Genomic DNA, 15341 nt, shown 5'->3' on the forward strand with positions numbered 1-15341 from the left:
GCATGCATAGATGGATGGAGGATTAGATGGATGGGTGGATGTGTGATATATATTTTGTAGATGCGTGATTGTATATATAATGTAATTTGCATGTGTATATGTATTCATTGATGGATGGTTGTATGTTTAGATGATTGGATGGATGGTTGTATGGTTGGATGTAATGGATGGATAGGATGGATAGTTGGTTGGATGTTCCGAGGATGGATACATGGTTGGATGGTTGGATGTGATGGATGGGCGGATGGATGGGATGGATGGTTGATTGGATGTTCCAAGGATGGATGGTATGGATAGATGGTTAGACATCCATAAAGCACCATCCATGACCGCCATGAGAGAAGTAGCTTGTGGCTTTCACTCGGTTGCATATCTATGATGTCTTTGATCTCTATGGGGTTGAATGTGATGGATGGTTGGATGGATGTTTGGATGAATGGAATAGATAGATGGTTGGATTGATGGATAGATGGGATATATGGATGGATATTTGATGTTTGGATGGTTGGTTGGATGGATGGGATGGTTGAAAGGTTGGGTATTTGGATGGTTGGATGGATGAGATGGTTGAATAGTTGGATGTTTGGATGGTTGGATGGATGAATGGTTGGATTGATGGATAGATGGGATGGATGGATGGTTGGATTGGTGGATTGATGGAATGGATGAATGGGACAGAGGGATGGTTGGATTGATGAATGGCTAGATTGGTATGTTTTTTAGTTCATTTACTTTTACCTGTATATGTATTATATAAACTCATTTTTATTTCTATTGGCCCGATTTCTTACAACAACACATGATTTTGATGGATGGATGGATGTTTGATTGGATGGTTGGGATGGTTGAATTGATGAATGGCTAGATAGGTATGTTTTTTAGTTCATTTACTTTTACCTATATATGTATTATATAAACTCATTTTTTATTTCTATTGGCCCGATTTCTTACAACAACACATGATTTTGATGGATGGATGGATGGATGGATGGATGTAATGGATGGATATTTGATGTTTGGATGGATGGTTGGATGGATGGGATGGTTGGATTGATGGATGGGATGGTTGGATTGATGGATGGATGAATGTTTAGATGATTTGATGGATAGATGAGTTAGATGAATGGTTGGATTGATGGATGGATGAATGTTTAGATGATTTGATGGATAGATGAGTTAGATGAATGGTTGGATTGGTGGATAGATGGAATGGATGGTTGGATTGATGAATGGCTAGATAGGTATGTTTTTTAGTTCATTCAAGTTTACCTGTTTTATTTATTGTTTGGTACCTGCATATGTGTTATATAAACTCATTTTTATTACTATTGGCCTGATTTCTTATGGCAACACATGATTTTAGGCCACATTAAATGAAAACTTATTATGTGTGCATTCTTTCTTTCCGTAATTTATTTTTTATTTTTTTATTTTTTTATTTGTTTTTTTTATTTTTTTTATTTTTTTTAATACCGAACATGCAAATGCGCCATGTTCCCCAAATGTATCCTCACATTTTCAAATTTTGGTGATATCGATACTTAAATTGGTGATATTGATACTTCTTTTTGTATTCCCAGCTAGTGAAACTTGAAATGATTCGAATACTTTGTACACTGGACTAATGCAACCATGACTAAAATAAGTGACCATTTACAAGTTTCATCACGACCCTAAAGTAAAAAACCAAGTCCTTTATGGCAAGTAGATCTCTATCACAGCCTTGAAGTTTTGCCATGGCTAGGCTAATTTTTCACTTTCTTGTACAGACACTTGTACGTAAGTTATATTCTAGGAGGTAGTAGAGCTGTAGAGATTCCTAAAAAGTTCTAGAAATCTTTAGGAGTGTCTTAAGCTAGATTTATGTGGAATTCTCTATAACCTTTTTAGAGACTTCATGACCATTTTAAATGCTCCACTTGGCACAATCTTGGCTTAGATTAGTACTTTTAGGTTTCTCTCAGGCCTGCATAAGACAGGAAACCACCCTCATTTGTAACACACGAATTATAAGCCTTGTTCTCTCTACTATATTATAATTTACAAGTTCCTCTTTATTCTCTCTCGCACTCATCTCTTGCATTCTCATTTTCTAATGATGCAAGTGGTAGGAGGGCTGACTCAAGTAGCCGTTGGAGAGTTTCGCTCGCGCCGCTTGGGCGTTGGAGCTAAGGTGTTAGCCAGAAGCAATTACACAATCCTAGTTTTATGATCAATGGCCTTTTGCCCATTGAATGTAGTTCTTTGGTTAGACTTCTTTTTTTTTTTCGACTGTCAAGAATCGTCCAAGGGTATGGCCTACCAAATGGATGGTACCATCTCATACCTGAGATCCCCTGCTTAATATTATGAAAAGAAGTGTCAGACACAGGATCTCCTTTCCAGTTTGGCCTAATAACCCATGGATGCAAGTTATCAGGAAAGCTGTATATATAGAAGAAGAAAAACTCCCAAATGAAAACCAAACCACGTAATTCATTTATTCCTAACAAACAGATACCGCTAAGGATCCTGCCATGGCAGTTTTATTCTACTTAGGCGCCTAACTTGGATCGTTAAGATAGCTATACAGAGCTAATTTAATGCACAAACTTGAAGAGTCTAGCAATTGCAAGATTGCGAAATGAGAAAGTACAATAAGCCAGAGATGCGGAAACTATGCACTGCATAGTGCTTCAACTGCTAGACTTTTCAGTACTCCAACGCAAGGGTCCCCGAAGTTGAGTGTCGAGACAGCCATTGCACAGCTCTCATGGCCAATGCATGCCTGCAGATCCATCCAAAGCGTGTAGGTAAATGAACAGTTAAGAAAAGAAACACAACAATGGTTTACATTCAACTGAGAAGGCCAAAGATTGGATGGATGACTAAGATCGATCTTCCCATGTGGGAAGCTTTTTAGCACATCAGATCAATGATCTGGATGTCTGAGTTTTGATTGGTTTGTTTATGCTTATGGTCTGAATTAGATCATTGATATTAAGTCAATATCACCTGAACCCAATTGCAGATTCAATCAACCCTAATCAGTATCAGAACCAAGATTTCTTCTCAACAAGTCCTCTCAGGCCAGCTGCTTAGGCTGCGTTTGGATGCACCATTGAATTGAAGTACAATAATTTTTTAAAGAAAGTGGAAATGCCCCAGCTACAGTTACCTTCCTCAATATTCACATTGGAGGACAAAACTCCAAATGGTAATTGGGTTGGACCCAAAAGGAATGTAACTGCAATTTGAACTAAGGTAGGTACTACAATTTGCTGTTTCCATTATGTCACACTAAATATCAGAATTCAATTCAATGGTGCATCCAAACGCAGCCAATTTTGTCATTGCAAATCAAAAGAGTGTTCAGCTATTCAAAGGTAAAGATGAGAGGGGGAAGGTATTCTGTACCTTCTGAAAAACCGGAAGAACATTTTCAGCACTGCAACTTCCATGGCTAAACTCTCCACATTGTCCTTTAGGAGTTCCGAAGCTTGCGAAGTTAATTGAAGTGATTTTCCATCCTCGCTCGCAGTCGAGTCTGACTTCTGGGCTTGTGTGCTTGAATTCAGAGTTTGGCTTCCAAGAATTGACTGGTAGAGGATCTGATTCTGATATAAGTGCACATATCTCTTGGCCTGTTCTAGTTGATACAGTTATCTTAGAAGGATCACCACCCAGTTCTTCATGGAGTACCAATAGATTTTCTCCTGGATGAACCCAAGACCGTGGAATATGGTACCTGAAACAAGATTTCAATAGTCAAATTGTTGAAATAAAATATTTTGATATTCCCAAAGATATCGATTTTTCATATGTTCTAAACTAAAGAAAAAGAAACTAAAGGAAAACTTCTGCAAGAATCATCATAAACAGCTTTTAAATAATAACATTGCGGGCATCTGCATCTGAAAATATGCAAACTGCAAAGTGTGCTAGGTGTGTATTAGCACGGCAGTTCCCAGAGTAGATGGGGCACATGGCTAGGATTTCACTGTTCGAGTGGTCCACAAGTCAGCGTGTTGAACTTTTCAATGTAGAATGTGGAACTGCACTGTTTCTAATTGTTTGGTGTTAATCAGAAACGCAAATTGTCTGGCTGATGCATTTCTTTCCAGGTCGTCTACTGTGTCGAGATGAAACATGGACAGCCCAGATGACAATCCACATGGTCACATGGCTTGATGTTGGTGGCAACCATTGCAGTTGTGCACATCATATAATGACTCTCATATGCATTTGTTCCCTAACATGGAAAATTGTATAGGTAACTGATGAAGATTGTGTTTAAATCATTTCAAAATCCAAAAAAGTAATAAAAAAAAGGGATGCCATCAAAGGTTAGTCTTGTTAGTAATTGTAGAGAGAGAGAGAGAGAGAGAGAGAGAGAGAGAGAGCAACATCATCACTTTAATATGTAACATAGCTAAAGTTCATAACTTGTGTAGTATTAGAGAAATCAAAACTGAAAAACAACTTTCTTAGTGTAATCTTACAGTATTTGAGCAGGTTGACCACAGTTCTTTAGGCACTTCGATGCATCATATGATCCTCTGTAGTCACAAGGTTCGGAGCAGCCTGTTGTTGGTGCGAGATAAGCAGGCCAGTATCTCCCTATACCCTCTCCATTAATCCATGCTTGACCCTTACCCATGCTTGCAAGATTTAAAGACAATGGACCATTCCCTTCAGGCGCTATGAATGTCGTCTAGAATATGAGAACAAAACCATTGAGCAAAACATCCATCAGTTGGGCAGAAAATCGTGACTTATGATAGAAATAGAGAGCCAGTTTTTTTTTTTTTTTTGGTCCAGTCCAGCAACAGTATAGGTGGAACACACCTCTTGGTAACCTGAGCCATTGATTTGGTGGGTCCCATCATGGAACGGGCCAGGCCCTGATATCTCCCTTATCACATGATCCTCTAGCTATTCAAGGAAAATGGACAATTACAACCAATGATCCACATTTAATGGGGGAGTAATCAGGCATGTAGGATCATCTAGTGGGGGAGACCTTGGGATCTCTCCCATTTACTGCCTGCTCACAATCTGAACATTTTGTGGGGCCAAAGAAAAACATCAATCAAGCATTGTATATTTCCTCAAAATATCCTACTCATTGAACATTTCAACATATGATTCCTCCCACAAACAAGAGAGCCTGATTATGGTCTCAATTTTTATGGACAATGTGCTAGATTTTGCCCCAAGAAGATAGATGGGATAATTTCGTATCATGCCTGCAATTCATCTGCTCTCCTTAAAAACTTCAGCTACACGAAAAGATCCTTACGACCATGAGCGAATTCAAACACTTGGATATGATCGTTTCACTATCAGGGAACAAAATAACTAGTTCAATATAGGTTATGGAACACAGCAGCCTCAAGATGATCAATATGCAAACATGTAAATTCAACTGTATAAGAACATAAAACTATATATATATATATATATATATATATATATATATATATATAAAGGAAAAGAAAATAAATATATTTGGACAAAACCCTTGAGCCACATCCAATTGATGCACTTGTCTATGTTGACTGTTGATAATGAATGTTGACGTAGCTGAAAGATCAAAAAGTGTTGTGTTCTTGTAACGTAGCATGTCTGTAATATACAAATAGGTGCCTGATGAACTTACAGTGAACAGAAATTTATTTCCAAAATACCAAAATATGAATTCTCTGGAGCTTTAGGCTCATACCTTGTACCATATCAGAGTCTGATTAACTGGAGGATAATTGCCCATAGTCCATAGCGAGCTATTTGCCAGACTTGTTTGATCAAGACCAAGATATTCACCTTCCATTCCTACCTGAAAATGAGGTAACTCATGTCAGCGTCTGTTTCACCTTCTTTAGCAGCCTCTAAGGGCCTGTTGGTTTCCCCTTAAATGTGAGTTCATTTCATTTTATTTAATCATACTTATGTATGAGATCAGTTTATGTGGTAGGGATTAAGGATATAAAATTAAAAATTACGTAAATTATGATTGTTATAAATAATTGACACTAACCTAAAAAATGGGAATAACTCATTTTTAAGTGGCAACCTAACAGGTCTTCAAGTCTTCAAAATTAAATTCATCAGTTGCAATATGTAGTAAATTACAATATGTGGAAGCTCTCAATTCCCCCCAAGTAGGCTGGTGGGTAGGAAGAAAATCCTTACAGTAGACAATCTCAGAAAAAGCGGCATGACTTTGGTGAATGTATGCCTGTGTTGCCTGAAACAAGAAGAAACGGTGGACCATTTGCTCATTCACTGTTCTTTTATCAGCCTCATTTGGACAGATTTCCTCTCTCGGTTCAGTATAAGCTGGTGTTTCTCAAGAGTCAGTTGATCTCCTGTTAAAAGCTTGGCATGGGATCAGATTTGATAAACAGAGAACGTGGATTTGGAGAATAGCCATAATTGCTATTTGGTGGCGTGTTTGGGAAGAAAGGAATGAAAGATGTTTTCAGGATGGGGAGCACTCAGCTGAGAGTGTAGCTAGTAAGGCCAAGCGCACTATCATTGAATGGGCTTCTTTTGTAGACAGTGTTAAGGCCGGTAATCTTTTGTTTCTAGGAGTTTAGTTGGGCTTGCTTTCTCAGCTTCCCTTCTTCTCCTTTGTTTCCTTGTTTTCTTTAATATAATTCAGTGATCTTTCCATATATATATATATATATATATATATATATATATATATATAGAGTAAAGTACAAGCATCTGCATATGCATACTATCCTATGAAGCACCATTTTAAACAGCTTACATTATGTAGCCTGTAGCTTATGCTATGTATCGAAGCCTAGCCTTAATGCCATGTAGCCTATGGTACACACTAATTTGCATACTCACATGCTACATAACTTAGACTGCACACTACTTAGCTTACACTAATAGTTATTTTCACTAAAACATTTAATGTTTTCAATGATTTCTTACAATTTTTTTTTCAATAAAAATTAGTTAATCTTTTCAATGATTTTAGTAAAATAATACAAGTAACAATGTTAAATCAGTGCCATTGCCCCTTTTCTTATCTCTATACCTAATCTTTGCGCTATCTTTCATAATTAGTTTTTAGATGGTGTTTGGTTGAATATCATGAAATTTCATGATATTTTGCACCAAAGAAATTTCACAATATTTGATGCAACCAAGTGTGACCTTAATTAAAGATCTATAATCTACATGCTATGTAGCTTATGCCTCACGCTTCAAAGGAGTGAACTCTATGCTACACGCTATTCTCTATTTAAAACATTGCTATGAAGTTATATATACATTTATAGTTTTTGAATTGCAGTTAGCTCTACATGTGTGCTTGTGTGTGCACATGTGTGTGTGTGTGTGTGTGTGTGTGTGTGAAACCACAACTACACAAATTTGAACCTCAGATGAACTTCAGGTTATATTTATCGTTTGAATAAAATAATGGTAATCATATATTGGTGTGATATATTCCATCGGAGTAATTCTGTAAACTGTTTCAATTAATCGAGAATTGAATCTAGACAGAGAAATATTAAACTTAAATAAGCGCAAGATCATATAATGGAGTAAGGATGGACTAAAACCTGATAGGACCATGCTTTGAAAGAAAGATCTTCCTTGGCATTCATCAAATCAACAAGGGCGACTGAAAAAATTCCTGCACCAGCTATATCGAACCATGGCCCGTAGTTCTTGCAATAGAAATAACAAACATAAGTTACTGAAGTTATTATAACTTCTACATTAGATTAAACTAGAATAAGTTAGGAAATACATCATTAAAATTAATAAGAAGTAATGTATATATGAATGTCTATTGAAATTATGATGAATGCATACGAAAGAGCTGACACTATATATTATTATTTAAAACTGAATATGGTGTCTAGGTGATACTTCCCATTGGGAACTGCCAAACCGATTAATAAGTAGCAACCCAACATAAATGCTAAGTATATGGTCAAGATATTGCTGGGAAGTGTCGGTTTTTTTTTTTTTTTTTTCAAATTGAAAGGCAGAAGTATGGAAATAATGTGTACCTGTATTCCAATTATCATACTCAACATGTCCAGTGTATTTTTTCCTTGATTCAACATAATTTTTTGGGTTACTGTAAAGCTCGCATCTTCGTGATTACCATATCCAAATCCTGCAAAGAATTTCAACAGTGGTACAAATTTAAATATGTTAATTGAGAAAGGATATAATGATCAAAGTGTTCTTCATAGATTTGAAAGTCATTTACTGATTAAACTGGTTGAATCTTATGACTTCCTGACTTGGGTTGGGAGAAAAGAAAAAAGACCAAAAGTTGAGGGTTCCTCTCTGAGCTATAGAACAGCATGCTTTACCCGGCCACAAAGGCATTAGAATTCAGAAATTAGAAGACAAAAGAAAAGAAAATTTTACCAAATCCATATTGGTATGCCACACACACACCCTTTCACCCCAAAAGTGGAGAGAGAGAGAGAGAGAGAGAGAGAGTCCACAACTCATTATTGACTTCATAATTACCTACAAATCTTTTATTTACAAAGACCATTGCTGCATGGCCCAAACTGGCGACATTTAGATATACTTCCTTCTCGTTCTCAGTCACATCAATGCTGTCAAAATAAAGAAGCAAAACCAATATGAGGTCCTCAGTGTAATATCCATCCATGGAAATTACTTCACCGAAGAAACGAATATTATGCAAGTTCTGATTATCTTGGAAGGCTTCATGTATCTTGATATATTGCATTCTTCAACAAATATATTAAGAGTTATATTTTGATCATCTCATGGTAGAGTATGATAATCCATGCGCCTGGAAACAGCCATTTATTCTACATGTGGCATACATTACCTCAATCCAAAACATCCAAATCATAGGCCACATTGTGGATTGGACCTCCAAAAATTATACAAGTGGTTAATCCTTACTCTCCAATTGGTAGCTCTCAGATGAGCAATTAACATGAAAATAGTAAATATCCAAATGAAAATGATTTTGGGTCTATTTCTCATCTTAAGTGGGGCACAGAACTTGGATTGTTCAGATTGATGTACATTTTGGCCACATCTACAGTGACTTCATGCATATGTCTGAAAGACATATAAGCATAACATGGAACTCCAGACCAGATAGAGAAGGCACATATTACTTAAGAAATCTGCCTTAAAAAATCACACGTATGGCCCATCTGATTAATGGACCAATCTGGTTTTGGGACAAAAGCATTGACCCCACCTAATAAATCTCCTCAACATTACATTGACCATCAGAAGGGAGCAATTCAATTGAAATATTTGGAATCAGTCTTCTACCTGGCCGTATACCACAGATAATCACTAACATCCCTTGTCGTATTTATCTGTTCCAGCAGACCGGAGGAAGTAAATGAGTTGTTGCTCCAAATACCCACTTGTTCTTTATACCAACCCCATTTTGATGTTGCCAGTATAGTCTCCTTCACAGAACTTGTTTGGCGATGTGAAAAATCTCCGAGACTTCTTTGTGAAACAACCTGTTAGTCGATGTACAAGACAGTCTTAGATTCTTTGGTTATTAGATAATTGCAAATTAAGCGTCTAGAGTCTAGACGGTTTCAAATTTTGGAATGAAATCCAATGCATTATTAAAATCATAAAACAAACATATCATTGGAGTGATACCTTTGCAGTGTTAAAAATGACATTCTTGCAGTCTGGAAGAATGCTTACGGACCAAGCAGGAAGGCTGTAAAAATTTCCGTTAAATGACACATTTGCATCTACATTTTGGTCGATATTAGCAAGAAATGCTGCACAACCATCAGGTTTTTTATAGTAGACGTGCGCCTAGCATGCCAAAGTAAGAAACATGTCAGATTGTTGAAGAAAATAAGAAGAAGAAGCAGACAATAACAAATAGAAGATGTTCCTATCCATATGAACCAATATAAGAGTCTTGTTCTTGTGCCTTAGTAGCATTGATATCTTATGCATTTAGTTCTAAGAAATTTAGTTAGTTAATGCTCTTTTCTTGAATATCCTATCTATGAATTGAAATTTGTATAATAAAATATTCTATACATGATGTATCTGTATGGATGTGTCAGCATGTTGGGTTTGCAGGCTCCCTGTATAAAATCTTATTTGACGTCCCATGTCCATGCCTGAAAATCAGGTGGACCACGTGCATGGAAAAATGCCTGGTTAGAAAAATTGACCAGATGTCCACATTCAATGTACATTTCTGGCCCACTTAATCATTAGACCAACCTGATTTTTAGGCCATGGCACACAAGTGACATGACCCATCTGATCAATAATCCGGGTCTCACAATCACCTGCCACATTGATGTATGTGGGTGAGTAGCATTTGGAATCCAACTCCTATGAGTGGCCATATCAAAATGAAATTTAGGGGAACCTTTTATATGATGATGATGGTGTTTCTATAAATGTTTGGTCTGCTTGTACCTCTAAATTTGGTCCGAGCGGTATATAAGTCGGATCTGAATTGACCAAATATGTTTCACATTGTTTTATTGCCATGTGTAGGTCGCGTAAGTGGCCCCATTTTGGTTGCCTAATGAAACCTGCATACAATATTGATTGTCAGGGAAAAATATTTTGGAGAAAATTTGCAATTCTTCATGATAGAGTCAGTAATCAAAGAACCATTGCCTTCTATGGTTCATGAAATGCAAAGTATGTAAAAATGACATCGGGAAATTGTCAGCCTATCTTCTAATGGATATTCAGACAGTACCATATTCATCAATTGGAGCATCATAATCATAGCTTGTCGCAATCAGAGGACCTCCAGCTGTCCTTCCAAAATTAGTGCCACCAAAATACTGCAACAGGATATTACTTTAGGGAATTGTTTGGCTGTATCCCAAATCACAATAAACACAAGGAATTGAAGATTATCCATTACTGTGAATTTGGGTTGGCCAAGTGAATTCTCAAGAATAGAAGGGTCATAATTTAGTCAGGGTTTACCATGTAATAGTTTTGAAGAGTACCACCCATTTCGAAAAACCTTGCAACAGAAAAGGCGAGGTCCTCCACAGGCCTGAAAGGAATTGCATTTCCAAATGCTAGGAACCTGTAATTTCCAAACAGGTTAGAAAACTATAACCAGCTTCTTCAAAGTACTACTTACTATATATTATTGGCAATTTTTCTTTGAAATGTCTGTTAAGTAGACTACTTGACTTTGTATATTGTTAGTTACCATCCGCTATAACTCTCTGTCCACATCTTGGGCTTGGAAGGAGAGTTTGGGGTGAATTGATCACAGTAGAACCCATTGCATGTGTTTATCTGCATTGTGCATAGATTTGCTTAGATTATAATATAATGCAACGCAACCCCATCAATCCAATTTTCATGTATGACATTCTAAAACTCATAGTGAAAAGCGCTGCTCCATAAATCCAAAACAAACTTACAATTGGATCAGGTGCATCTTCTTGTTGGCACATTACCCACGGAACAGAAGTATTAAGGCCGATAGCAGCTTCTGCAGCCCATTGCACATATAATTCTCCACCTACCCCATATGCCCATTCGACGTTTCCATATTCATTTTCGACCTGCAAAAGACTCAAATGAGATCTCTAAGTGAAAAAGAAAAGTAGTTTATCAACAACCTGTGTTACAAGGGAATCACCTGTGCAAGAATGATGGGTCCACCTTGGGATGCGAACAGCTTTCCCTCCTTCATAATGCGTACTATCTTCGCAAGGAATCTCTTCATCTCATTCTGAAAGTCCAAAGGTTACATATAATGTGAATGAAAATAAAGCTGTGTTTGGATGCTCTCTTGAATTGAATTGCAATTATTAGTTCAATGAAGTGGAAATAGACAAACTGCACTTACTTAGTACTCATGTTGATGTAGTTGGCTCCAAATTGCGATCATGTTTCTTTTATTTTGAACATGAAAGGACATAAATGCAATCTAGTTCCTCAATATGAATACTGAGGTAATTACAAGTAGGTCATTTTATCTCTATTGAACTAAATATGCAATTCATTTCAATAAATCATCCAACCCGGACCTAAAAACTAAAACTATGTAAGTTGAGCTTAAAAAAAAGGCAAGGAACCTTAAAAGGTGTATTCGTCGTCCGAAACTGAATTCCAGGAATGAAATGCAACCAGAGAGGGAAACCTCTGCAATAAGTGATCGTGCTAGCTTAACCATCTATATATCATGGAAGCAATGTTTTTGTTCAAAAATTACAATGTAGAAGTAAACACCCACAATGATATACAAATGGGGATACCTTCTAAGCATCTGGACCAATATACATGGTCATTTTCTTTATGGTCAAAATCAAAAGTTAGAACAAGATGTAAATTGATCACAAACATCAAGAGACAAACTAAACAGTACATGAATTTATATTTGCTCAGGTTGCCAACCTCACAATCAAGGTTTTAAGACTCGAATGAATCTGTCGGACCCAATTCGGTCCAATGCCAATAGTCATAATTGAAAATAGGGGGTGACTTGGCCCACCCAAGTCACGACTTGACTCACTACCAAAAAACGAGTCAGTCTGAGTCATATGAGTCTTGATATCATGCTAGCAATTGCAGCAGGGGCCTACTAATGTTACTCACCAGAGTAGGATCTCAAATCCTACTCTTACCAATATGCTTGTGCGTGCACGAGATCCAGTCCATTCATCAGGTTGGTCCACTGAGAAGGTGCCAACGACCAGAAATTAGTCTGGTCTTATTATCAGGCGGGCAACATGTACATTGGATTTGGACCATTCGTCAATTCATTTTAACAGTCCTTTTTTACATGGCTTTTCTAATGATCAAACTGGCCTGATTTTTCTAGCAATGACACATAAAAGGGAGAGTAAGATTTAGGACTAGAATGTCATCAGTAGCCTTTGCATTTCTCTTACAAAAAATGAAAGATCTGTCTCCACACTTTCTTTGGAAAGGAGAAGCAGAGAAGCTTAATATGTTGCATTGCCCAAGGAAGGAAATAGAGACAAACCCATAGTTCCATTCAGCGCATGCATATGGGCCAATCCTTAAATGCACGAAAAGGCCTGCCTCCTGCACCGTCTTCACGAACTTCACCAGATCGAACCTCCCTTCGAAGTAGTACTGCAAGCATTTTGGGTGCATTTGGTAGCACCAAATATCATGAAATTTCATGATATTTTTCACCAAAGTAGACTGAATAATCATGAAATATTTGTGGCAACCACACCTGTCCTTTTACAGGTTCATGGTAGTTCCAAAAAACATAAGTCTCAATCACGTCCAGTCCGCCTTCTTTGGATTTCCTAATAAGCTCTGGCCAGACCTGCAGACACCACTTCGTAAGCAATACACAAGCTACATTGTCGAATAGCATAAAGGTTAGAGGAAATATATAATTCTTAGACCAAATTAAAAACCATTTTCCACCAATCATACAGCAGCCCTCCCCTTCTGTGATCCAAGTTGTTCATTTGCTGGGATCGATAGTGAATGGATAAGGACATAAAGGCCAGCCCATAAGAAGATTTATAGTGGGTCTTTTATTTTATTTTTTTAATCAGCTGAATATGGATATTGTTGGCCAGACAGTTGATTCACATTCCACCATTAGAAGGTTTATATCGTCTTATGGAGGAGATTTCCAGGACATGGGCCCATCTGTACAGTTGCTGAGCCAAATGAAAGAACCCGATTTGTTTGGTTAAGCATCATATGTCCTCATGATAGACATTGTTGAAACACAACGAAATAGAGATTACATCTTCTGTGCTTCGAGGGTAATGGATGGAGCCTGAAAGCAGAACTCGCCTCTGCCCATTGATAACCAGAGCTTTGTGATCATATGTCACTGTGCCTGCATATCCTCTCCCACAGAAGTACCCTTCAAATACTAAAACAGCAATAAAAACCAGAACCACAGAATCCTTCCTTTCCATAATCCAACTCCCAAACACAAAAAATAAAGAATGTAAAATCCCTTCGAAATTAAACCACTATTAATACCGAAATGCCTGAAATGAACCAAAACCCACAAAAACGTGTAAAAAAAATTCAACAGCAAAACTTTAAATAAAAAAAAGTCTTATCTGGGTAGTGGAAATGCTAATTCATCTCCGATACTGTCCAAACACTAAAATACAAACTTACAAAGATAATAAAAAGGAAAAAAAAAAAAAAAAAAAACAAATATATCCGCTTCCAATAAGCAAATTCCAACTATGAAAACTATTCCATCAATGAAGCATCCTCCATGAAACAATAGAATCAGATCCGAAAATGAGAAGAGTAAAAATCCAGAAGTAAAAAAATCAAGAAAACAATAAAAGAACCATCAATCAGCCAAATTGAGAGATTGAAGCTAATCCAGGAGAGCACAGAAAGGTATTACATGCCTTCTAAAGAAGGCCGAGCAATCGACGAACATTCCAAGTATAAACCAAAAAAGAGAATCCATTTCTCCACGTGAAATGTGCTTCTTTTTTTGTTTTATTCGATTGGTAGATTGCATGAAAATACAAGGACTTGTAGTAGATCATCCGACGTCGATTTTTTCAAGGCTTGTTTTTTATAGAGATTCTTCTGGCGTGAAGACAATTGAGAAGATGGGTGTTTGGAGGGTGCAGACAGACGGGAAGAGACAGAGGAATGGAGAAATTGAGAGGCGTTTGAGGTTGGAGAGGTGATAGTGATGGAGACGGGTTTTATAGAAATTTCTTCGCGCCTTTTTTTAAAATCTTAAATAAAAGAAGAGAAAAACTTTGATACTCTGGCGGAGTGTGATGGATGATAAGCAGGCACTTAGAAATTGCATACATGGCATATAAGTAGTCAAATTAAACAGTCCAAATTATGGAAACCAGTATAGATTTATCACGAACCAAAAATTATACTTATTTGATTATCTGAGTATCGGATTCATGGACATTTAATGGACGGTTGAAAATGGAAAATATCAAATAATAGTATTTACACAAACAAGTGTCCGCGAATCAGAGGTCAGGATTGTTCAACCAATCTAATCATGGGAATTTGAGTTTGTGACATTTTTATCAACAATCTAGTCAGCTTTATTTGAGTTAATATGTGCCACGTGTCCAATCTCTGAGTGCCTGCGTATCAAGCATCACACGCAGCCAGAGTATCACATAACTCCTCGTAAAAGAAGATGATGAGCCTTCCGACAAAACCCACCTAGGTGGCGGCCCCGGACAAAACCGCGTTAAGACAAATAAAATAAAAAATAAAAAATTCATAAAAATAAATAAATAATATTTATTTCCTTTTAAATAATAATCCAGCCCTTTCAGATTTTCCTACCGAAGTTGTGGGGCCATTGCAATGTGAGAAAGCCACACTATTCATTAGTTTCT

General features: G+C 37.1%; 1 protein-coding gene across 2 annotated transcripts; it reads right to left on the reverse strand.

The window, feature by feature from the left end:
- Positions 1-2453: 2453 nt before the first annotated feature.
- Positions 2454-14649, reverse strand: LOC131232913 (beta-galactosidase 6-like). 2 transcript variants are annotated; one of them, XM_058229474.1, is made up of 19 exons: positions 13731-14649; positions 13199-13294; positions 12980-13092; positions 12069-12135; positions 11630-11722; positions 11409-11552; positions 11192-11280; positions 10957-11062; positions 10721-10808; positions 10429-10547; positions 9640-9804; positions 9292-9491; positions 8497-8588; positions 8022-8131; positions 7566-7673; positions 5705-5815; positions 4482-4693; positions 3397-3727; positions 2454-2767 (listed from the first exon to the last, which is right to left on the reverse strand). In XM_058229474.1, the coding sequence occupies exons 1-19, from the start codon at positions 13905-13907 to the stop codon at positions 2657-2659; spliced, it is 2532 nt and encodes an 843-aa protein (XP_058085457.1). In that variant the 5' UTR covers positions 13908-14649; the 3' UTR covers positions 2454-2656. The 2 variants fall into 2 exon arrangements, with proteins under 2 accessions (XP_058085457.1, XP_058085526.1); XM_058229543.1 differs by lacking the exons at positions 12069-12135; positions 13731-14649.
- Between the last annotated feature and the right edge of the window lie 692 nt (positions 14650-15341).

The sequence above is a fragment of the Magnolia sinica genome, chromosome 1 (genome assembly GCF_029962835.1).
Source record: "Magnolia sinica isolate HGM2019 chromosome 1, MsV1, whole genome shotgun sequence".
Classification (NCBI taxonomy): Eukaryota; Viridiplantae; Streptophyta; class Magnoliopsida; order Magnoliales; family Magnoliaceae; genus Magnolia; species Magnolia sinica.

What these genes read in the sequence shown, in the direction of transcription:
- LOC131232913 (XM_058229474.1), bottom strand. Translation starts at nt 13,907, where the DNA reads ATGGAAAGGAAGGATTCTGTGGTTCTGGTTTTTATTGCTGTTTTAGTA. An exon ending in CGACGAATACACCTTTTAAG is followed by an intron (nt 11,723 to 12,068) that starts GTTCCTTGCCTT and finishes TTGGACTTTCAG; the next exon opens with AATGAGATGAAGAGATTCCT. An exon ending in ACAGAGAGTTATAGCGGATG is followed by an intron (nt 11,063 to 11,191) that starts GTAACTAACAAT and finishes TGGAAATTACAG; the next exon opens with GTTCCTAGCATTTGGAAATG.